The 23,155-nt window shown below is 41.5% G+C and overlaps 1 protein-coding gene across 4 annotated transcripts in view; it reads right to left on the bottom strand.

Annotated features, from left to right (window-relative positions):
• Nucleotides 1-799: 799 nt before the first annotated feature.
• Nucleotides 800-23,155, bottom strand: part of UBXN2B (UBX domain protein 2B) — a 43,074-nt gene continuing 20,718 nt past the window's right edge. Inside the window, exons 7-8 of one of the 4 annotated variants that reach the window (XM_004327564.4) lie at nt 18,500-18,661; nt 13,786-17,550 (exon numbers count right to left, since the gene is read on the bottom strand). In XM_004327564.4, the coding sequence (XP_004327612.2) occupies nt 17,388-17,550; nt 18,500-18,661 (325 nt within the window). In that variant the 3' untranslated portion in view covers nt 13,786-17,387. Of the gene's footprint in view, nt 1,087-13,785; nt 17,551-18,499; nt 18,662-22,018; nt 22,213-23,155 lie in introns of those variants that run through there. The other 3 variants (XM_019925297.3, XM_019925298.3, XM_073794412.1) reach the window with 3 other exon arrangements.

Raw genomic sequence — 23,155 nt, 5'->3', positions numbered from 1 at the left:
TATCATTACATATTACATTACATGTGGGTGTACTTATTTCCAAAACAAACAAAGAAAAAGTTCTCTGTATCTTAGGTCAGATATTGCCTCTGTCACTCTTAGAATCCATCTTGGCCTTTTGAAATGACACTTTAGGTAAAAATATTTGAGATGGATGTTTCTGGAAAATGAAATATGGCAGACTAAAAGTGATATTCCAGTCTTTGTGAAGTAGGGTTGATTTTCCCTCCGTTTGCTTGGGGTGGGTTCTGGGATTTGTCTGATTAGAAGCGATGCTCATTAAAAAATGCTGGGTTAGAAGAAGTTTTGCTCTCATAGAAATCCTGCTTTCTGCATACAACCGGTTAAGTCCATCTGTGAGCTTGGATATGCATAAACCAAACTGACTTCTGGAGAATTTTGTCTAGAGTTCAAAACTAAAACAGGAAAAAAAACATTCAGACTTTTCTGACAAAGCTAGCAAAATGGGGAGAAAAGCATGGATGGAGTTAACCTAAGATAAATGTAAGTTAATTCATCCAAAGAAAGTTCAAATAATACTTAACTAAGGGCATAAATGAATAATACGTTACATCTATATTTTATCTCTTTCCATTATGGCCACAATCCTCAAGAAATCTTGAAAGCGTTTGAAAGTTGAAAGAATCTTCCAAGAACTGATCAACACTGATTTCCTGTTTTGGGAGAAATATGCAGGCTTCTGAGTCATCTTGTGATTATTATGATCATATGTTGAGAGGACTTTGGGGATGACAATAAGATCATAACAGCTACCAAGAGAGTGACTTTATTTTTCATCAAATTCCAGATTATTTAAAAAGCACAGAGCCCTTATGACATAAACAAATGTTAGAACAACTAAAAGGTATAATCCCTACTTTACAGGTAGTAATGAGCAAAGCAAGGAAGCCTTAAATCAAAAGATGGTAGATGCAACATAAATTTATTATGTTGTATAACATTTTGCAGGAGGGAAGTGATTCGTCCAAGGTCTCACTGATGGTAAGTGGGGAATAAAGGCTAGGGTTCAGGTTATAGTCACTTTCTCTCCTCTGAGCCATGCTGCCTCTGTACACCACCCAGCTCCTGTGGAAACACGTAGGAGACACAGGCATTTGAGAAATACACAAATTCAAACACGTAATCCGGTGAGTCCATTGCCATGATGTTAATCTATGAAAGCTTAATTGGAAAGCTGGTTCAAGCAGCTGAATGAAATCAGGGGAGATGCTGTTTTTGTTGGCTGCTTAACCGAAGCGCAAAGAAAGAAAGAACTTTCTCCATGCGCCAGCCTCCGGTTCACATCGGGTTCATCTTATATGGGCCACACGCTAGGTGCGACAAGTGTTTAAAAATACCTATCTCAAATAAAGCAGGAGGATGCAAAGTTGGTTCTATTGAGATGTGTTCATTAATTTAGGATTATTTTCTTCTCTTTGTTTTGGTTCACCTTGACATGGCACACTTTTCAAAGCTTATAAATAATAGGTTGACACAAAGAGGTAAACTCACACCTGTATCTGTGAAGGACAGAGAAATCACAGTAGAGCTGGAGCGTGCATTTGTGTGTAGGTTAGAAAGCTCAGAGAGGGCAAGCATTGGCCCTGAACTGTAAAACCTCCAAAATCAACAGGAGTCGGGAGGTTATAGACGGAGACTGCTCAACTCTGAACCCAACAGCCAAGATCAAGGCCATTTACTGATAACAGGAGACCTTGAACAGTATTTACTAAGGCCTTTTTTTTAAGCACTACAGCTCTCTGAGAACACCGAACCCAAACTGCACTTGCACGTAGCCTTGACCATTTGTGCACTCTACTTCTTACGTTTACGCTGAGGTAGCTCCCTATTCTTAGCTCTATGAACTCTAGGTAAATGGCATTAAAAAATAAATAAACTGAGATACTATAGCCGCACTTTCATGAGAACCCAAACCATTATGTAATGATAGGGAGCATGCTCTTCACAACTTCTAAGGAAGTCAAATCCCACTGAATGACCTGCCCACCGTTTTCTGCAGAGGACCTCCACAGGTTCAGCTGAGGGGCTAAGCTTAGGATGAGAGACAGAGAAGAGGTAACTGGCTCCACTAACTAGAGAGAGAATTTCGAGTTCCAGGGAGCACTGACCTCCAAACAGGGAGCATGTAGCTGGCCTGATGGCCTAAGCCTGGGGTGCAGCATGGAACAAGGTGGCCAAAGAAAAAACCCCTAGGGATGACGGGGAAAGGAGTTTCGAAGACAGAATTGTTGAGCGTTCGACTGAACTTGTTTGTGTTGCTGTACTAGTTCATTCTCCTTTCCCTGCAATCTCCTTTTATCAGCGTCAGCTGCCGAAGCAAGCAGGCCTTGTGTGGGGAGTTTGGTTTTTGCTGAGCTTTGCTTTTTGGGAGGTTTGGGTGGGCAAGGAAACCACCGTCTAATTTGACATCGGTGTCAACGTAGTACAGGACAGGAACCTCACGTGAGGGGCAGTGGGGTGACTGTTCATAAATCCAACTAGTTAAATGGAAGCAAGGAGCTTGGGGCAAGGGGTTCTGACTTCATGGACATGGAATGGAAGTCAGAGCCAATTTCCTCCAGAACCCAGAAGGAAGGGAAACCATAGCTGCTACTGGGAGAAGTACTTTTTTGCCTGTATTTCTCTCTCTTTGGGAAGCGGGTAGTTAACAAATACATATCTTGACACAACTTTTAATTTTCTCACCTTTGGGAGATGTTAAGGTGAAACCGTGTATTTAATTTTATAGATGAAGACATGAGAGCTCTGAGTCACTTTTCCAGGGCCACTCAGGGATTAAACTGAGATCTGGCTCCAGGGCCATGTTGATGCCACCAGGCTACACGAAGGTGACAAGGACCCCTGGAACTGCTGGGTAGCATACTTACCCTGTGTGGGGGGAGGACCTCTGCTGACTTCTGCTCTGAAAAGCTCTTGTCTGTATATTAGTGACTCCCTTTATTGATCTATATATTCAGATCCCACAGGAGATAGGTAGGAGATTTAAAAGGAACAAATGATCTTTGCCCTATTGTCATTTTCATTTTATCTTTCAACATTGGTTCTTCAACAGAGTCAGTCTTCTTGGGTGAATTTGCTCCAGAAAATAGAATGCTTCTGTTCTTTTTTACAGAAATTGTAGGAATTGGAAAGTACATATGATGAAAACGTGGGGAAGAATTCATTATGTGCAAATAAGGGATAAGTAGGCTGCAATTAAATGTGAGAGTTCAATAAATTACTGGAAAAGTAAGAAAGCCAGTTAAATATAAATGGTTACAGGCGAGATCAGATGCTAATCACAAGCAGCTGAAAAATGTGAGTGTTAACAATCACAGCGAGGATTTTGGATTCAGTTTAGAAAGAGGAGGTTAAGGAAGACCTCAGCACAGCTGTTTCTGACAAGGGAGGGTGGCAGAGGTCAGAGCGGGAATTGGAGAATTGGAGGGTGGACACGGAAGCAGCCCAAGGGTCAGCAGAGCACGTCAGGGGCAAACTTGGCTCGGACTCCACCGAAGAGCGAGATACAGGAGACGTGGAGACATGCAAAGTGCAGGAACATGCAGGGAGAAAAGGTGATCTCCCTTTTGTCTCTAATGAAGGAGAGAGTAGGAGGGAAGGAAGGAAGGGAGGGAGGGAGGGAGTGTTATTTTTTAGGAAATAAACACTGAAGCAGATTATGAAGAGTCAATAAGAAAAACAGATACTGTCCTAAGTGAAGACTGATTCACAAAGTGACAACGTGGCACAGATTGTTGAATTTTTTAGTGACAAAAGACCTAAGAGAAGTGGATAATTATGTAATCAAAGTACTCAACAGCACAGAGATAACAAGGGATAATTTCACACTGAATGCTCCTAGTACACAGATGGAAAGAATCATCAGTGGAAATAATGAAATCCAGCGAAAGCTTAAAACAGCAAGGAGCAAAGAAGAGAGTTTTAAAAATGTAGGAGAAGACAAACAGGTCAAGCAGCAGGAGGTTAATGGGAAAAGTACAGTAGTTAGTTGTTAAACTGTGCATATCTCATATAGTTCCCGTTACCTATCAAAGGTAGGTATAGCGTAAGACGTAACTAAGGCACACAGTTTAAATGCCTTGACCAGCTGATAAATGAAGTCAGGGGTCAAAGCCAGGCCTGTCTCCAAGCCAACACTTCACCACGATTGCTTTTTTGTGTGTGTGTGTTAACGAGCATGAACAGTTTTGGAAGATTTTACTTTAGCACGCATTAAATATTTCCTCCTATATGGTTAAAAACGTTATCTCATTTCACAAAACTAATTACAATTTTCAATATACGTAGTGCACATTTTACAAGTTGTCCTCAAAATATGATGGTCTGGTCTGTCCAAATCAGGATCCAGTCCCAGTTACAGCAGCCTAGTTGTATTCCTTACCTCTCCTTTAATCTAGAAGAGTCTTTTCTTTCATGACACCGATCTGTCCTGTAAAATGTTTCATCGTCTGGGTTTGTCTGATTACTTCTCTGTGGCAGCTTTTAACTTATTCTTCTACGTACTTTCTTGTAAACCGAAAGTTACACCTGAAGGCTTGGCAGATTCAACTTAAATGCTTTAGTTGAGAATACATCCCTGGTGATGTGTAGACACGTAGGCAGTCCACTTGGGGACGCACAGTACCTGGCTGTTCCACCATTAGAGCTGCCAAGTTTGGTCGCTGAATTAGTGTGAAGATGGCGTTATTCTTCATATTGTACAATTTTAGCTTCCCTCCTCCTCTGTCGTACAGTTAAGATCTCATCCTTGTCATGAGTGTGATCTTTTTTGATGTTATTTGGGCAAAGCACGTACAAAATTCACTTCCCCATCCATCCCTCATCTAATAATTTTAATACCAACTGAGAATCCTTGTCTGAGTCAGTGATTTCACTGGGGACTGCAAAATGATGATTTTACATTTCTGTTTGTCACCATCTACCTCTACTAGCTGGTATTCTTCTTTAAGTCAGCTTTCCCTTATCAACGAGGGCTACTGGTTTAGAGAAATAATGGTCTTCCTGGAAAGGCAGAATAAAGGCATAAAGTTTTCAAAGTAAGGGGTTGGTTTAATGGCTACCTCCACTGGTGACAAAGTGGTTTTAGTGACTCATTTGATAATCACGAATGACTTATGGATTTTCATGGACCCAGTGAATTTCAATTAACTACGATCTTGGTAATTGGGCTCAAATGGTGTCAAATTAGGCCGGTGAGAACTACATCAACCTGGCTTTTGTGCCCTTTTGACATGACCCCATTGGTCTTTGAAAGCTTCTTTACTTTTAGTCCCCAGATAACCTGGGCTCACCTTGTGTTTCCCTTTCCCTAACCTGGAGTCAACCGTTTCTTCAAAGGGCTCTGGCTATTTTCAGTTGGGAATGATATGAGAGACCAAAATTTGGGCTAGAAATGGTAAGCAGTGCCCCCCTCCACCCCTCAGCTACACTGGAATCCCATGGCAAATCTTTTCTAACAGCTTTATACTTACCGTAAATTTTTTCACATCATTATTTTACTAGACATTTTTTCAAAAGACTGAATAGTGTCCTATGAAGGAACCATAATTTTTGTTGAATAGGTCTGTGCCGTTAGATTCTAACATAATTTTTTTTTAAAGGCTATTAAGCATTAGGCCCAGGAAAATTGTATTGGCCTGCAAAATTTTCACCTGTCTTTAACCTGTTGCTTAATGCTATCCTTTACCAAGCTATTCCACAGATATTATTAGACTAAAATGTTTTTAATAAGAATTCTCAAATTCTCTTACCAGTAGACAGTCCCAGAAAAGCAATCCAAAAGGAAGAGAATAAACAACACGTTATATTTTCTCTGGATTTACTTGTTGGTTTCCGTTTGGGGCATCATTTGTCCATCTTTACTTCCGTGGTAACATCTGTAGGCATGTTATGTTGGTCAGTGCTTAATTTTGTGGAAAAGAATCAGAATTAAGAACTGAAGGACGGTGTTCTGATCTCCTGGTTCTGGAGATGAGAAAATTGGGACTCACAGAGTTGGTGGTGGAGGCGTGATGAGGAATTCAGGACATCCACCTCTATGCCAATTCTCTCCATTTTCATTTACAATTCTGCTACTCGTGTCTCTGCCAGCGGCCCTGAGGATTGCGAACGTGCACGCACAGGTTTGTAAGAGGGAAAGGCAAAGATCAAAACAGAATTTACCGTGGTGAGAGCTGGTGACTGCAGATAAAAAAGAAGGAAGAACTGAAATCAGAGTCATCAGAATTTAGCTATAGAAAACAGGAGGGGATATGGTGTGGGTAGAAAAAACAAAACAAAAAAACCCCCCCAAAACCAAAAAGAAAAACCAACACAGGAAAAGAGTTAAGAAGTCAGTTTATGGCAGTGCATTACATACAGAGAATGTCTTATCAAGAGTTGAGACCTTAGTGGGGCATTTTAAAAGCTTTCCAGGGAGAACGGTCAGTGGGTGAGACACCAGTGATGGACATCTGGGCCATGTGTAACGGGCAATATTGCACTGAAAAACCCAAGGCCCAATACATTGACACTAGCAATATTTTTACGATTCAACCTTGTTACATTTCTAAAGATGCTAATTATATTTAGCCAAGTATTCCTTATCTATACTGCAAAAGGTCAGAAAAAAGCAGTGCTAAATGATATTGATGTTGGCGTAATTCCTAGTTTTTAACAATGAACTTTCATCCTCTATTTTATTAAAATATCAAATCACTATGTTGTACACCTGAAACTAATATAATATTTTAAGGCAACTATACATCAGTAAATAAACCAACAGCCCAACCAGCTGAGGGAGAGATAATGATGAGATTCTTTTACAGGGCCCGCACGCCGTCTGCTGGAGGAATAAGTAGCCAACATCTCGCACACGGATGTCCTAATGTTACCTTCTCAAAGGCAACTAAAGGGTTTTGTTTTACTATCAGCAACACCTTGATCTTTGTAAAGGTTAACAGGGCCTTTGGCCTTAGACATTTATTGCCAGATGATGACACATGAAAAATTTTTTTCTTCACTCGACCCCTTGTGGGTCCTCTCCATACATATGTATTGGTGGGAAGAAATGCAGTTCTTTCTCCTCTGACATCCTGGGCTGTTAATTTTAAGATTGGAGTCACCTCGTGAAAGAAGTTAAATTGTAATCAACAACAGCATTTTTGATATCGTTAAATGCTGCCAGGCAATGATACCTGCTGTAGCAAACGTTGTCTCTCTGGCCCCGCTCCCCCATGTTTTAATACATTAAATTTTTGAAGGTCTGCATTAAGAACTTTTCAGAGTTCTAAGTTTATTAATCTTTTTGGCTTTCTTTCAAGATATTCTGGCTTATAGTTGTATAAGAATACTAGATTCTTGTACTAGATCAATGCAAAAAAGAATCTGATATTTATATCTCCACTTTAAAATAAAGACATAGTATTCTTTTAGAAAGTGTCAGACCCTTTCAAATAGTTTGCTTTTTCTGTTACATCAGTCTTGACGTAATAAAATTGCTAGGAAGACGGCAAACACACTGAGGAAAAATATAACAAAACATTGAAGTGCATTAGAGTACTCCACGCAAGAGTTAAATGCAACCAAAATTACCAAATCATCATAAATTAACATCTCACCTGAGGATGTCTCGGGTGGTGAAACTAAGAGTTACCATATTAGCTGAATATCCTTTAGAGTATTACTTCATATGCTGAAAATTACTTACAGTGCTGAATACTCACACTTTTGCATACACTTAAATGCGATTATTTAGGTAAAATCTTAGCCTCAATTGGACAACCATCCATTTAAAAGTGGAGTTAGGGGACCTACTTGTAGGTATAAAACAAAAACTTGTCGTAAAATATAAAAGCCTCTAGAAAGGCAAACATCTCTTACAATTTTATTTTCATTAATAGATTAAGGGAGATCCTCTTATCTTAAAAAATAATTTAGAGGAAGAAAAAATACAGTTTGTGAATCGCCCCGTGGTCCTTTGCACCTGGGGAGATGAGAGCAGATGAACTGTGTGCCACGCACTCACCGAGGCACAGGTGTGACTTGGAATCAAATCTAGCCTTCTTTTCATTACATCTAAAACCAAAGGTTTAAGATGCCTATGGATACCATTCCTTCTTAAAAGTCATTTCTTATTTCCAGGACTGCACATAGAGAACCTACTTCACTTATCATTATAAGCTTTAGTGCCGTTTCTCATGTCAAATATAAATACTTAAGATTTTGTACTTATGTTAAAAAAGAGAAACATGCAAATTAAATAAGTACTGGTTGAGTATTTTAACCTACATAAAAGTGTGCTGCTGTTCAGGAATATCAAAATTAAGAGAATTTTGTAACATCATTCTTCCTGAGAAATAATTTCAAGAAGAACATTGAAACTCATACGTGTTTGCAGAGATCATCCTTTTCTGTTTATAAAGGTTATTTGGAAATCTGTAACTCCAGGTCATTTCTGCCTTCTTTGCTTGCGTGGAAGATTGGGTAATGGGGTTAACTTGGAGAACAAGAACAATATATAATGACTCGTGAGTTTTCTTTATAAGTTCAGCCAAAGTGAGAGCGTAGCCAAAGTCAACAGCTCCACAAACTAGTTTGATTCCAAAGGCACGATGTGTGGTTACGGCCTTTAGCGTCATCTGAGTTTCTGCAGCTTTTCAGTTCGCAAGAGTGTTGCCATATATTTTACCACACTCCCAACCTATTGTGATTAAATGTCATTAAATCAACTTTCACATTTTGGGGTATCAGTATTAAAGTAACAAATGAGGATGGGGTATTACATTCAAAAATAAAATATCAAGGGCTAAACATTTTAAATAAATTATGTGATATTCATAAATTAAAGAGCTATTATAAGACTAGCAATATTTTAACTCTGACATGAAGATCGAATCTAGAAGAACAGCTGTACTTAGAGTAAGCAAATAGAACAGAGCCCACTGAGATTGGGATTGACATATATACACAAATATATATGAAATGGATAACTAATAAGAACCTGCTGTATAAAAAAATAAATAGAATAAAATTCAAAAAAAAAAAAATTGGTGGTGTGGCCACAAGGCCATCTTTGCTCCTTTGACTTGCCCCGAGTAACAGCCAGCAGTGGCCTTCCATGGTCCCATGTTATTTTTTTCTAGGAAAAACTCACCTTCAAGAACATTTAAGAGGATTGTTTATATTTATATTCTCCTTCCTGAAAAAGTTGCAAAAAGTCTTTAACCTTAGTCAATTTCATTTTAGGGGGGGTTATTTTCTCCATTCCTTTGTAACTCGGAATGCCAAAGTGTAAGTCCTTTCATTGCTAATTATTAAAATATAAATATGAATTGATTAAAAATATCGTGGTGATAGTGGACATCTTTCTAGTATATGTCATTAAAAAAATGCTGGCTTTTGGGTTGAAACACATTTTATCGTATTAAAGAAGTAACCATCAAAAAAAAAAAAAAAAAAAGAACTGTGCCCTCTGAGGGGTTTCTACCAGGTCTTTATAGAGCGTTGTTCTTCCTTATCTCTAAACTAGAATCCCAGCCCCTGCTACTGGCTTTCAGACAATCCCAGGCATCTCACCTCCGCAGGCTTCTCAGGAGCACATTCTTCAGCCCTCTCCGCCCCAATTCTACCTGGGGAAACGGCCGCACCACCCGCTCACAGATACAGATGCTCCCACCCTTGGGATGAGTCGAGGCCACCACTTCTAGATCACTTTTCTCCTCCTCCTTCCTTTAAACCCAAACAAAATATACAGATGTTTTTTGTCACCAGTATCGACTCTATTGGCGCTATTCGGAATCTCCTTTTTAAAACATGAATGTATATATTCTTCCAACGTTCAGAAGGTCCCAATCTTAATTCACTGATTTGGTACTTATGGACCACTTACTGAGTGACTCCTATGTCCAGGTTATTGTTTTAGGCTCTAAGGACACAGCAGTAGGTTAAAAACAACCCCTGCTCTCACAGACTCACATTCTGAGAATCTGGGGTGATAAAGTTAATTCGTTTAGGGAGACCCATGTAATAATGGAGGCCATCCTAGGGGCTTGCCCATGCCACAGATCTAAACCTCAACCAGCCTGATTTCTGGGAAACACCTGACAAGGAATCTTAACACCCACCAATCACAATCCTCCAATTCAGCTTTAGTGAGTTCACCACACCCTAGAAAATGGGCCCTGCCAGCCTCATGAGGAAACCCCCCGCCTCCTAGTGAGTCAGGCCCTGTTTCCAGTTGCCTCTTCTGAGCTCTGTGAACTCACTCTTGACCCCAAACCTCCCTCACTGCTTGTGGGGCTCTGTACTCCCCAATCCATGGATTGTTTTCTCTTGGACAAAGGACATCAAACTCAGCACCAAATCGTTTTAGTTTTATAATTGTCAGGGGGAACAGGAAAGAGCGCCCGAATGTTAGGAAGTAGGGATAAAATCAAATAAATGGACAAGGAAATGTTGGTATTGCGAATGCTATAGTAAACAGGGTAGTGGGACTGAGAGTTGTGGACAAGGGAGGATTTTAGACCAAACCATGAGTGGGGCTGGGGAGTGGGGGGCTCTCCGGAGAAATCACATCCAGGCTGGGGTCAGGGTGACACTGACCGCAAGTGACATGCTGCCCGCCAAATACAGGAGTCTGCTCTGAGTGAGCCCTCAATAAACGCTGAACCCCAGCACCGATCTCCAACATATGCATGTTTATCACAAATGAATCACACACATGCTTCGTGTTAAAGAACGGAAAGTCAGATTAGTTTGAATAGCCGTCGAACACCTTTGTACACACTGCTTCAAACAGTAACATTTGGGACCTCCCTGGTGGCACAGTGGTTAAGACTCCGCCTGCCAATGCAGGGGACACGGGTTCGAGCTCTGGTCCGGGAAGATCCTACATGCCGCGGAGCAACTAAGCCCGTGCGCCACAACTAGTGACCCTGCGCTCTAGAGCCCGTGAGCCACAGCTACTGAGCCCACGTGTCACAACTACTGAAGCCCGCGCGCCTACAGCCCGTGCTCCGCAACAAGAGAAGCCACTGCAATGAGAAGCCGACGTGCTGCAACGAAGAGTAGCCCCCGCTCGCTGCAACTAGAGAAAGCCCGCATGCGGCAAAGACCCAACACGGCCAAAAATAAATAAATAAATAAATAACCCCCCCCAAAAACAGTAACATTTACTCCCATTACAAACATTTATAATAGGTTTTCAAGGGAAAAAAAACACCCCACCTCTCAGCCTTGGTGTTATTATCATGTATTTATAACATGCATATATGAAACTTTCATTTGCATATAAGTTCACTACATTAATAAGAGTGACCTCTTCAGCTCAGGGAACGTTAAATCTGACATTGATTTGTAGGAAGGATGAACATTTCTTTCTCGAAGATGTTACTTCGTCCTATGCCCTCCTGTGCTCAAAAGCCCAGACCCAGTTAAAAATCCCAGGCTGGGGGCAGGACCGCCCACTTGTATCAGCTATGTCCGTGCTTTCACTGCCAAGCCTACTGATGTTCTGAGTATTTGTAGTATTTATTGTTGCTACTTCCTAGTCAACATAGATTCTGACAGAAAACTAAAACTTATACTTTCTACCATTCTTGATCCTACGATTAAAAATGATAAAATCTGTTGACAACAGAAGAAACAAGCCTTTCCCACAGGGACAAAAATGAAAAACAAAGCGGGAAAAATGTTAACTACAGAAACTACCACGTCGGACCTTTTATAACAAACAATGTTCTAAAAAGGACACTGAAAGGTGCCCCATGCAGACAAGGAAAATACAAACCAAAAAGCACAGAGGCATAAAATCAAAGGACATCCACTCCTTTTAAGTACTCTTCTATCCCCAGGGTTAGACAAGGAAAGTCACTGTTGTACATACGTCTGTGTTGACACCTACACGAATAAACAGCAGCGCTGAGAGAGTTTACATTCAAGAGAGTAAAGGGCAGGAGAGAATTTTCGGAGGAGAAAAGGCAGCTGCCTTTAATCTCATGGACCTCTTTTATTGGTGCCTAATTAACACATGTAACTTCATTCAAAAGGAGTGCCAACTAAACCTGTCGCTCGCCACCTGGCTCGACAAGGATGAAGTCGGTAGCCAGTGCAGCCGCTGACCTTCAACGTCCCCTGAAAGGAGCGCGGGGTGGAGATCAGGAGCGAGGCATCTGTGCTCTGGGAAAAACTGGCAGAACAGGCCTTCAGATAGTTAGATATTTTCAAGAGAAGATTTTATGAACTCAAATTCTTGCATCTCCTCGTATCTAGAAGAGCACTAAAATCACAAACGGTGACATCTGCTCCACGTGTGTGGCTGACTGCACGGCCGCCCTTCACTAGGATCCTGTATAGCACTGACCTTCCCCCATCTCCTTGGAGCAGGTCCTCAGAGCTATCCGAGACGCTGTCTCCAGGGCTACAGTTCTCATTTTGCCCCAAATAAAACTTAACTCATAACTCCCATGTTGTGCTTTTTTTTTTTTTTCAGTGGACAGGAGCCAATTGAAAAACTATTGTATTGCTGACTGTATGACGTCTCTAAGTCCATGCTAATAAGTTGGTAATTATTTCCAAAGAAAGCAAGAAATGTTGTGATATACTCAATAGAATGGAATTATTTCCACCTTTCCTACTGTAGATTTCCTCTGAGCAGCCCAAGAAGCCATCTGAGATCACCTAGTCAGGACTCAGGAAGTTGTAAGGTTGCAGCTCCCCAGAATGATTCTGAAAGTCTCTTGCTTCATAGTGTGAAAAAAAAAAAAATTCAAATGAATAAATTTTAAACGTCTTGCTGAATTTATTGAACAATTCACGAATGGGCAGCAGCCAATCTAGCAAATAGAAACGAGCTCCCAGTAGCTGGTCAAGCTGAGACTTTTTTAGGCAGAAGAGGGTGGGAACAGGAAGATACACTGGCAGAAAAGCAGGGTGGTTATGGCAAAGGTCACTTTCCTTTAGGGGGTGGCAAGGGTTTATCAGACAGATGACCTAATTAGTGCTGATCAGATTGTCGATTGACTGGCTTAAGATTCCACTTCCGGGAGAGCCCACGCTGTAATTAAGTCTAAGTCAGGGTTTGGTGACGTGGGCCTTGGCATTTAGGGGCCCCGTTTTGGGCTACAGTCTTGTTTTTAACAATATAGAAACATTTATCTAAAAGAAAATAAATCATCAAGTTCAAACTTTCTAAAAAAAGCTCCCCGTTCTCCTATTTTTTCAGAGACTTAGGTCATAGCTCCAAATTCTAAAGAGGCCAAATTGTTAAGTATTAAGCTAAGTAGACTACAGCTAGGTGTTAGTTCTGGGCCACATGAGTGATTTATATGTGCCGTACAAACACCACGCACACTGTTATACATATGCAATGGGGCTCCTTTTACAAAACGTTTACTCGGAATTAAAAGATACTTTAAAATTAGATAGAGGATTATAGAAAGTGTTTCTTAGCCTTTATGACAACACTGGACACATATGTATTTGTGTGCATCGCTGATGAGGGACAAAAACTCTTAAGTGGAGAACATGAGGCACCGTATCAACAACACATGTCGTGACAAGGTTTTCAAGAGATCCAGTGTGGCCAAAGTGAAGAAAAATCTGCACCTTTATTTTGGTGGAATAAAAACAGAATCAGTAATGGGAAACAGATAACATCGCTACAGCTCAGATCCTTCTGCCCATCAAAAAGACGTACCACGGGAAATGTTACCCTTACAATGCTCCACTAGGCCACTCAAAAAAAGCTGCAAATCAAAGGGAATTCTGAAAAGGATTTTCAATCACTTTCAGTGAAAACATTCTTTATTGGTGCGTGAAAACGTCCTTACACACGTCATGCAAAACAATTGACGTCACACAATCTCTTCTGAGAGGATTATAAATTTTAAAAGTTACAGCGACTGCAACAGTACAAAGAATTCAGGAAAACTCTAAACGAAGCAAAACACTTTGTAGAACACACGAAAGTACTGTTCACCCCTCTGGATGTTTGATCCTCCCTCCCGGTGGGAATCTATCTTGGAACCATTATACACAGAAATGGCAGTCGTTTTTGTATGTGCGTCTACAGGCACGCCATCTAACGGACTAAAAAGGAACTACAAGAATAACGTTTCAAATAATTTTACAGGGTTTGGTTAATTGTTTTCTCCATTTTGTTAATCCAAAACAGGGCATTGCCCTTCTATTTAAGATATTAACTTGTTTCAATAGATTCTTTCTGCAGGAATACGGCTTTGCCCCTTGAAAATGCAGTTTATCCCTGGTAACCTTTCTGAACAGAGGCTGACTTTTTGAACGGTCATTTCTATATTCTCCAGGTTATTTTCAATTAGCGGAAAGGAACAGAGCTTCCCATTCTGAGAAGACTCAGGACTACGATTCTTACTCTGGATTACGACACCGAGAACAAGCTTTCTCTGCGGGGCTGAGACCAACACTTCCGCGGTAGCCGCCCCTCACACGGGTTAAGTTCAGCTCCTGGAAGCGAGGGCAGCCCCGGAGAAAGGTCACGTCCAAAGCTCCTCCTGGCACATTCCAGTCAGGCGGCAGCGAGGAGGCACAGTGGGCTTTGCCAGACACCCTGCAGCGAGCGCTGCTGTAACAAAGACCTACAATGCAGAGGTGGCCTTGCGCCCGGGCAGCGGGAGGAGACGGCCGAGGCCGCCTTGAGCCCTGCGGACGGCAGCCAGCCCGGGCTCCGAGAAGGCAAGGGGCGCTCGTGGCTGCTGGGAGGACACGCCTACTAGCGACAAGGACCTGAAAGGCGCGGCCAGTGAGGGCTCAGGGGGGAATGCGGAACGTGCTGCGGGAGGCGGAAGGTAAAGAGATGCCAGCGACACAGCGGCAGGAGGCTTGGCCGCAGTGCAGCCGCGGGGACAGCCAGAGGCGTGAGGGAGAGACTCGGGACACCGAGCTGAAAAGACTTCCAAGCAAGGCGGGGAAGGCGCAGCCTGCTTTCTCCCTACTGATTATGGTAAAACGTGAGAGGAAGCAGATCAATTGAGGGAAGGACTGTTAAAAAAGAAGGAAACGGGACTTGATGACTTGGAAATTCTTAGTTTACCCGAACGGCAAAGACATTAAGAGATTCACTGTCAGGAAAGACGGCTCTAAGGAAAGAGATGAGATTGTGGCCTATAACTTTTTGCTAATACCTGAGAAAGATAAAAAAAAAAAAGGTCACATCAAAGGCTCTTTAAAGAGATTAAGAGTGTGACTCACAGAGCCCCTCAGCCATCTCAGAAAAGGCCAGAAAGAGAGCTGGATTATCTAGGAAAGCTCTGGGGAGGAGCCTCTGGTCTAATGCAGCAACTTCTGTAACAGGCACAGAAGACCCACAGACACTGCGTCTTAAACTAAAAGGGACAGAGACAGGATGAAACGAAAAGAGATGGCTGGACCTCCCACGATTCCACAGGCAAGAAACAAGCTGACCAAAGTACTCAGCTGCAGACACCTGCTACCTTTCATGTATAAGGAAAGACCCTGAGGGAAAGCCACACGTCTGTGGGATGCTGCTGGGAGCCACAGAAGATATTCGCAGGCCCCGAAACCTAACGGACTGTGCCTGGCTGAACTTCTAAATCGCTTGGCACTGCTGCCTCCTTCTTCCCTTCCAGTCTCTATTTTTTTGAACAGGAAGGTTTGTAACGATTATTCTATGCCTGTCTAACCCTTATATTTGGGAGCAGATACCTGGGTCTCTAGGTTCACAGATGGAGAGAAACTGTGTCCCAGGACGCACACCCAGATGCTCACTCATACTTCAGATGAGGAGATTATCCCGGATTATCTGTGTGAACCTAATGTAAGCACTAGGGTGCTTGTAAGAAGACAGCAGGAGAATCAAAGTTGGAAGTAAATGATGTCAGGACAGAAGCGGAGACGTGGAGGGATACGGCCGCAAGGGAAGGGATGCCACCCGCCTCTACAAGTTGGATGAGGCGACGAAGAGACCACCCCTGGTGCCTGCAGAAGGGACCTGTGACAGGTCACCTTACACGACAAAAGGGATTTCAAGGATTGGGTTAAGGTTTCTGTGGACCTTGTGATGGGAGGTCATCCTGGAGTATCTGGCAGACCCATCTAATCACATGAGTCCTCAGAAGCAGAGACTCTTTCCCGGCTGTCCTCAAAGAGATGTGATGACCCTGGAGCCAGAGACATACAGTATTGCTGGTCGTGAAGATGGAAAAGGGCCACAGGCCCAGGAATGCAGGTGGCCTCTCCAAGCTGGAAAGGCAAGGAAACATTTCTCCCCTAGAGCCTCCCCAGAGGAATGCTGCCCTGTTGACACCCGACTCTAGCCCAGTGAGACCCACGTGAGACATCTCACCTACAGAAGAAACCTAGGCTATTTTAAGCCACTAAATTTGTAGTAATTTGTTACAGCAGCAATAAAAGACTACAATAAAAGACTAACCAGGAGGGGTGACCAAAGATGAAATGGTGTCTGGGAAGAAGGAAAAGCTTTTCTCTCATCCTGCTGTAGCCTCCCTCACTCAGGAAATACGTGGCGTCAGCACAAACGCAGACATTTACGCTGGTAACTCTTCAGATCCAGTCTGGCTGACAGAATTTACATTCCTGTATTTCTACACTCATTTTGTCTTGCGATAGACTACATTCTGGGTCGAACACTTAGAACAGTGTTTAGTATATGTAATGGGTCCTCTAGAACAACGTGCTGAATGAATAAGTGAATGTGGGTCACGACAGGCTCTGCGAGGGACTGGAGTTACTCTAAAGTGCTGGTGGACACATCTCCTCAGGAACTGCTGACCTTTGTCTTTGTTTCTAGTTTAGGACGGTCAGAGTCCTGTAAAATACAAGGCTAAACTGTATTTTCTGACATGAGTAAACAGCTAAATCAGCAAGGAAAAAGGATGTGTAAAATCTTAATAGGAGAAATAATTACCGTATGATCAAAGTATTTCAAAATCAGATACAGATACTTTTCGGTACACATTACAGAAAAATTTTCAAAGTATTTGGTCAGAAGATTTCTTAATGGCCGTTGATCAATGCAGCATCGAGAAACTTTAGTGCAGATTTTACCAAATGCATTTATCAAAATGGGGTTTTGTTCATTTTCTCTGCAAACAAATGTTGTTGCATTAACTCTGATCATGTATCAAATTGGTTTGCCTGAATATTTAAAAGCTATCAACAGAAGCCAGCCCTTGCAGCTAAAACCTCAAACATACTTCTCAAGATGTATTCCTACTCCAAATTTGTCTAGACTAAAGCTGGAAGACAGAATAAGAATAAAACCAAAATTTATCTGTATAAATAATAAAAATAACTTTTTACGCTCTAAGTGTTTTCCTCACTAACATGGCACATTACCGTTCCTACATGCTACTGCATGGGTAGGAGCAACATCATTTTAGTTGCTGGAGTATCACAGTGTTAAGAATATCTGCTTCTTGTAGTGTCAGGCTTTCATCTGTTAGCTCTTTGTTTGGAAATGAAGTCACGAGAATAAAGTCAAGAGCTGCAAATTCAGGACGGGACTGTACAATAAAGTCCCGAACATCCAGGATCCTGAAGAAATAAGATAAAAATGATTTGTGATACAAAAGTTTTATTGTCAGTTAAGCTTTTAGCTAAAACTAGATAATAAAAAAAAATCACACAATTCTTCTCCTTACTTAAATGTGTTGTAACCTTCTTTAATTTAATTTCAATGGATGGATTTACCTCGGCTTTACGGTAAAATGTGAGCATTAACTTTGGAGCGCACCTGACATTTACTCTCACTGTAAACAGACACAATCCTTAGGTGAGTTATGCATCAGAGAAATGTCAACAATGTTATTACACTACAGGGCCTATTTTTTCAGAGTATAAAATATCTTAGCAGCACATGACCCAGAAAAAGGTACCTCAGATGAGCCTGTGTCAGTGTGAGTCTATAACTATGAAAAGTGTAAGTACTCTCACATATATACAGTAGCTCAACTAAGATCATAAATGTATCTCTTAGTGGGATACAATGAACAAATGTGTTATTAGCACAACAAATGTACAATGAATGTTAAAATGGCATTTAAAACTGTTTATTTGAAGTACTTGGTAAGAGTACAATTAAACTTTATTTACACTATAAATTCATGTTATAAAGAATTTGCTATGTAGAAAGTTAATCCTAATCAGGGTTATCATAAATTTTTAAAGGAGTAAAGTCCAAATCAGGTTTTACTAAAGCAAAGCAAATCTGATTCAACTTCTCATGGTTTTAGCAATGGTGCAGAACTATAGCTTTTAACAATTCTCTTTACTTTTGAGTGGTATCTGCATTTGCACCCGTATTTGGACAGTTTACAGAGGATGTTTAAGTACTAAGTGCTTCACTTCTCACACACAGCTATTACTCTCTTAAAATTTTTGTTTTCTGTCAAAAACTTACTTCAAAAGTAAATGTAAAGAATTTCGTATTCTTCATTACTCAAGCTGCATCCAGTTTTACAAAGATAAGTCGCCCCAAGCTTACCTGTGTGTGCTATTGAATCTTTGTATCAAACGGCTCCCGTCTGCTAACCTGATCTGAATTTTGGTCGTGGGCACGGAATCATCAATAAGAACAACTGCATTAAGTAGTGACTTCTCCTCTTCTTCTGGGGAGGAAGGCGTACTGACTATTTCAGGTGTGAGGCTAAGAAAGAAGAACTGAAGAATCAGAATGTGAATCTGAACACATAAGATGCACAACACCCTGAAGACAGCAGAACAACCACTTAGACCTGCACCTGACCTCCAGTCATCCCGCCGTGGCTTCTGCCCCAGTGGGGACACGGCTTCCTTGGGGTCTCCTATTCTTCTACCTTCTTTCATGACATTAAAATTACCTTGGGTCCTATGATTCTGATTTAGTTTATCCAGCCTCTTTTGAAAGCCTAACTCTGTATTCCTTCCTCCCCAATCCCTTGGAAATTTCATGAGACTGTTCAGCACAATGGTCTTCAGTCAGAAACCTGAGGAGCAACTTGGAGTTAACATCCAAGACTGACCATGAGCACAGACAGACTTGGTTTCAGATCCCAGCTTTGTCAATTGTGTGAACTCCAGTACCTAAATTAATCTCTCTGAATCCCAGTTCTATCATTTATAAAATGGGGGGGGGGAATAATAATATGTCATGTAGGTCTGTTATAGTAAGTCCTTCATATAGTGCTTGGAATAGTGTTTCAAGAGGTATCAGCTATATTTGTACATATCATCAGCACTAAGCTATCAACTTAAACTTAGTTGATATTACTTTAAAAATCTGCTTTAAGTAGTTACTGCTTTACAAGAGAGTAGTTCCTAAGTGTGAGTGAGAAATGAAATTTAATATATGGCGATGAATTTATAATGAACCTTGTGTGATACAATCTCTTACCACTGGACCTTGGTTACTAGGGACCATAGTGCCTTCTAACGCTAGCAGGATGACCCATCATTGTAAGCCGAAAGCGAATCTCAAAAATAGAGTGCTCTTTTGATTAAGCAATTAAAACAAATTAAAAGAAATTTAGAAATTCTTCATAGACATCAAATCTTAATCCTCTTTCAGTCATCCTGCGGGATTCTTTGATGGCCTTGATGCTGATTCTCTCAAATACTGGGACTTTGATGGCTCCCTATAAATGACTGTCTTTTGAAAAAAATAAAATAAATATATATTTATCAGTAAAAAGTCCTATGAGCATCTGTGCTTTAGTCTAGTGTAAACCTAGCTCATCATGACTCCAACTCCCACCCAAAAACGTTCTCAGCATGTCTGGCAAAGTGGTAAAATTAACTGGTACTTACTGCTAACACTTCGCCTTTCCTTAGCTACTTCCTGACACGTATTTTAGAACTAATTTCAGAATGTAGTATTAAGGAATTTCCTTTCAAGTTTGGAATTGAGGACTGAAACAGCTGCACCGCCAAGGTGGGTTACTCTGCAACAGTCCAGTGTCCCTTACACAGGGAGGGGGACGAAACCCAAAGAGGGGACGGGAGTCAGTGAGCATAAAGGGCCTCTTCCCTCTCCCTTTGCATCTTTATAACCAGGTCTACACACTGTCATCACCACCACCAGCACAGCCTCTGCAGCATTTGCTATTTCATTTAGATCCTGGAGTGAGGGAGGCACTGTTGCTTAGTGGGCAACAGCACGGATGCAGGGGCCCGACTCTGGGATTGACTCTGCCACTTATTAGACGTGTGACTCTGGGCAAGTCACTTAACCTCTTTGTGCTCAAGGGCTGGAATGGCCTTTCGAGATAATTAAGGCCAACCACATCATTTTATAGGAAAGGAAAACTGAGTCACAGAGATTGAAAGATACCCTCAGAGTCAGAGAGACAGGCAGTGAACAAGCTGGTTAGTGTGTTGACAAAAGCTAGGAAGGAAGAAAGACCATTCTATAGCTGTTAGATCTGCCTCTCAGGAAAAAGTACTCAACCTGTTCTTTTTGTCCCTGGCTCTCCTCAGTTTGTGAGATCACTCCATTTTTTAAAATATAATTTTATTTCTTTCAATGAATTTGAAATAAAAAAAATTTGGAATAATGAAAACAAGAAGTCATATTAACTTTAACATTTAGCTCTCAAAGTCATGGCTGTGTGTTATTTCAAACTTTCTCCTCATCATTCAAGCCATAGTGACATTTTTCATATACTGTATTATGTTTCAAGAATTAATATTAAAAAGAAAAATTTTTTAAAAAGGAAAAGAAGAAAGTTAATTGATAAAACAAGCTTTCTAGGCAAACTGGAGGAAAGGATGTAGCTTGTAAGGGGAGTGATTCCCTCAGACCCATCTTCTTCAGACTTAAAAGAGGGTGGTGGGGATGGATGTAATAAACTCAGAGGCTAAGAGGAATGTATTAAGAAAGCTAATTCTTGTCAGGCTCTGTTTTGCCAGCAGAGCTGCTGCGAGTGAGGGGCAGGGGTAGAACGGGCGCTGTGGGAAAGCCGGGCACGTCCGGGCTCAGCCGTCCGGGGGCAGGAGAGGGGCAGCCCGCCTGCCCAGCACGGGCGCGCGGGCGTCCCCAGAAGCACCGACTGCACAGGACAGACAGATCCAGTGGCTGTGCAGTCAGGCAAGGGGCTGCAGAACCGCTGGTCAGAGAATGAAGCAGAGGCAGGAAGGAAGGGGCTGTGAGACCTTAGAGAAGAGGGCCCTCCAGGGCCCAGGGACCAAGGCGCAGGCACACCTCAGGCGTAGTGTCCGGACTCGGGGCAAACGGCAGCTTGTGGATGCACAGTGTGCCAGACAGGCAGTGACTGTGCTGAAGCAGAGACAGATTTACTTCATTTCACGATCCGTATCATCACACACGCCAGCTCAGAAGCCTACCGTGAGGGTGTGTCAGAAGTGCCGGCCCTGCCGTCAGAAACGCTGCTGAGGTTTTCTAGCTCTACCTGGCTCACCAGCTCACTTTCAGTAAATAACTGTACTGCTCTACTATCAAAAATTTGTAGTTTTACACCTACGGTTTGCTTGCTCCTATAATATTACGTGAAGGTACTGGGTAATATTTCTATCGCATTTAGGTTTACACCGTTTTATTGTGGTCTACAAATAAGTCAATTTACACCTATGTAAAGTTTTCTTTGCAATTAGACTGCCAACTATGGAAGACAATGGAATCATTTCTCATTCTGTTTTGTTTGCTTCTTTTTAATTACTTCTCTGTTCAGTAGATAGTTGTCTGGAGCTCTTGAGAAACAAGCCATTTTAGAAAGTTACTTTCTGAATAGAAAAAGGCTGACTGTTAGAACTTTTATGTTTTAATATGTTTCTTAACGTGAAGCCCTCTAACGCTCTGTGCAATCCTTCACCTTCTTAGAACATACACAGCCAACTATTCTGCATCTGGACCCATGTACATCACACAGGCTCACACCACCACGCTCATCTTCTGTGTAAATTTTCTGTGCGTCAGAAGCTGGAAACTCTAAAGACTACATTTCTCAGACTCCCTTGCAGCTAGGATTTTGTAGGATTCCACCCTTCCATCAAGCAAATAAATACATACTTGTACGGTGAAAGTTAAGACCATGGCGTGGAGATGATGCAGCTCTTCTGGTCCCCAAGGTCCTGGAGGCATCTGACTCTCCCAGTGCAGTCATGATGGGGTGTTCTAGCTCTGGGCCCCAGCTCCACAGGCTCTGAGCAACTGATGGGGCACAGGAGGTGTTTTCTCTAGAAAGTTCTGTTTGTTTCTCCTGTCTAAGGAAAGCTTGGTTTGCTATCTCTTCCAGAAATTCTATAAATTATTCAAGGCTCTGTAAGAAAACCCTTACTATTTAATCTAGCAAATGGATTCTGTTTTCCATAATCAAAAACCCTGACCAATATGGCTAATGATTAACACAGCATTATCACCACTTATCTTTGCCATTCTTCCTTCATCATTTTCTCCTTTTTTATTGTCATTTTCTCTAGTTATTTCCCTTATAAGTAAAAAGGCTGGCCTTTGTAAGATACTATGATCAATCAGATAATAAATCATTATTTTCATGAGTTCAAACTGCCAATTATAATCACTGGGGCTTCTTAGCTATCTTCCCTTTAGGCAACCTTCTTCAATTTCAGTTCTAAGTTTACTCTACAACTGACCCTTGAAAAACACGGGTTTGAACTGGGCAGGTCCACTTACGCATGGATTTTCAACAGCAAACACTATTACAGGATCTATAATATAGAGTACTACACGATCCGAGAATGGGGAGTCGTGGATACAGAGAGCCAATTATAAGAGGAGTTTCGACTGCTTGGAGGGTCGGCGCCCCAAACCCCCGTGTTGTTCAAGGGTCAACTGTACTTCTACTAACAAAGATATGCATTCTAACTTTAATTCTTGGTCATACACTTAAATAATAGAAAAAGAAAGCATATGAAACAAAGAGATGACTGGGCATTTAACCTGTGTTTTAATTAAAAATCATAATCTCAATAAATATTAAGTAAAAAATGAGAAGTGCTAGAAAATATTAAAAAACTATCTGGGGGTTGTAGTTATAAAAAAAAAGGCAGGAAGAAATAGGACAATTCAGGAGAAGCCTGACTGTGTTGAAAGTAAAGAGAGATGAGGGAGAATTTCCAAGTAGACCTGTCCTTAAAAGAGCAAGGTCAACACATGTTCCTGTATTCTCTACATATCTCAGAAATA

The sequence above is a fragment of the Tursiops truncatus genome, chromosome 17, assembly GCF_011762595.2.
Source record: "Tursiops truncatus isolate mTurTru1 chromosome 17, mTurTru1.mat.Y, whole genome shotgun sequence".
NCBI classification, from domain to species: Eukaryota; Metazoa; Chordata; class Mammalia; order Artiodactyla; family Delphinidae; genus Tursiops; species Tursiops truncatus.
Note: the sequence above shows the minus strand (reverse complement) of the source record. Positions and strands in the feature narration are given on the sequence as shown.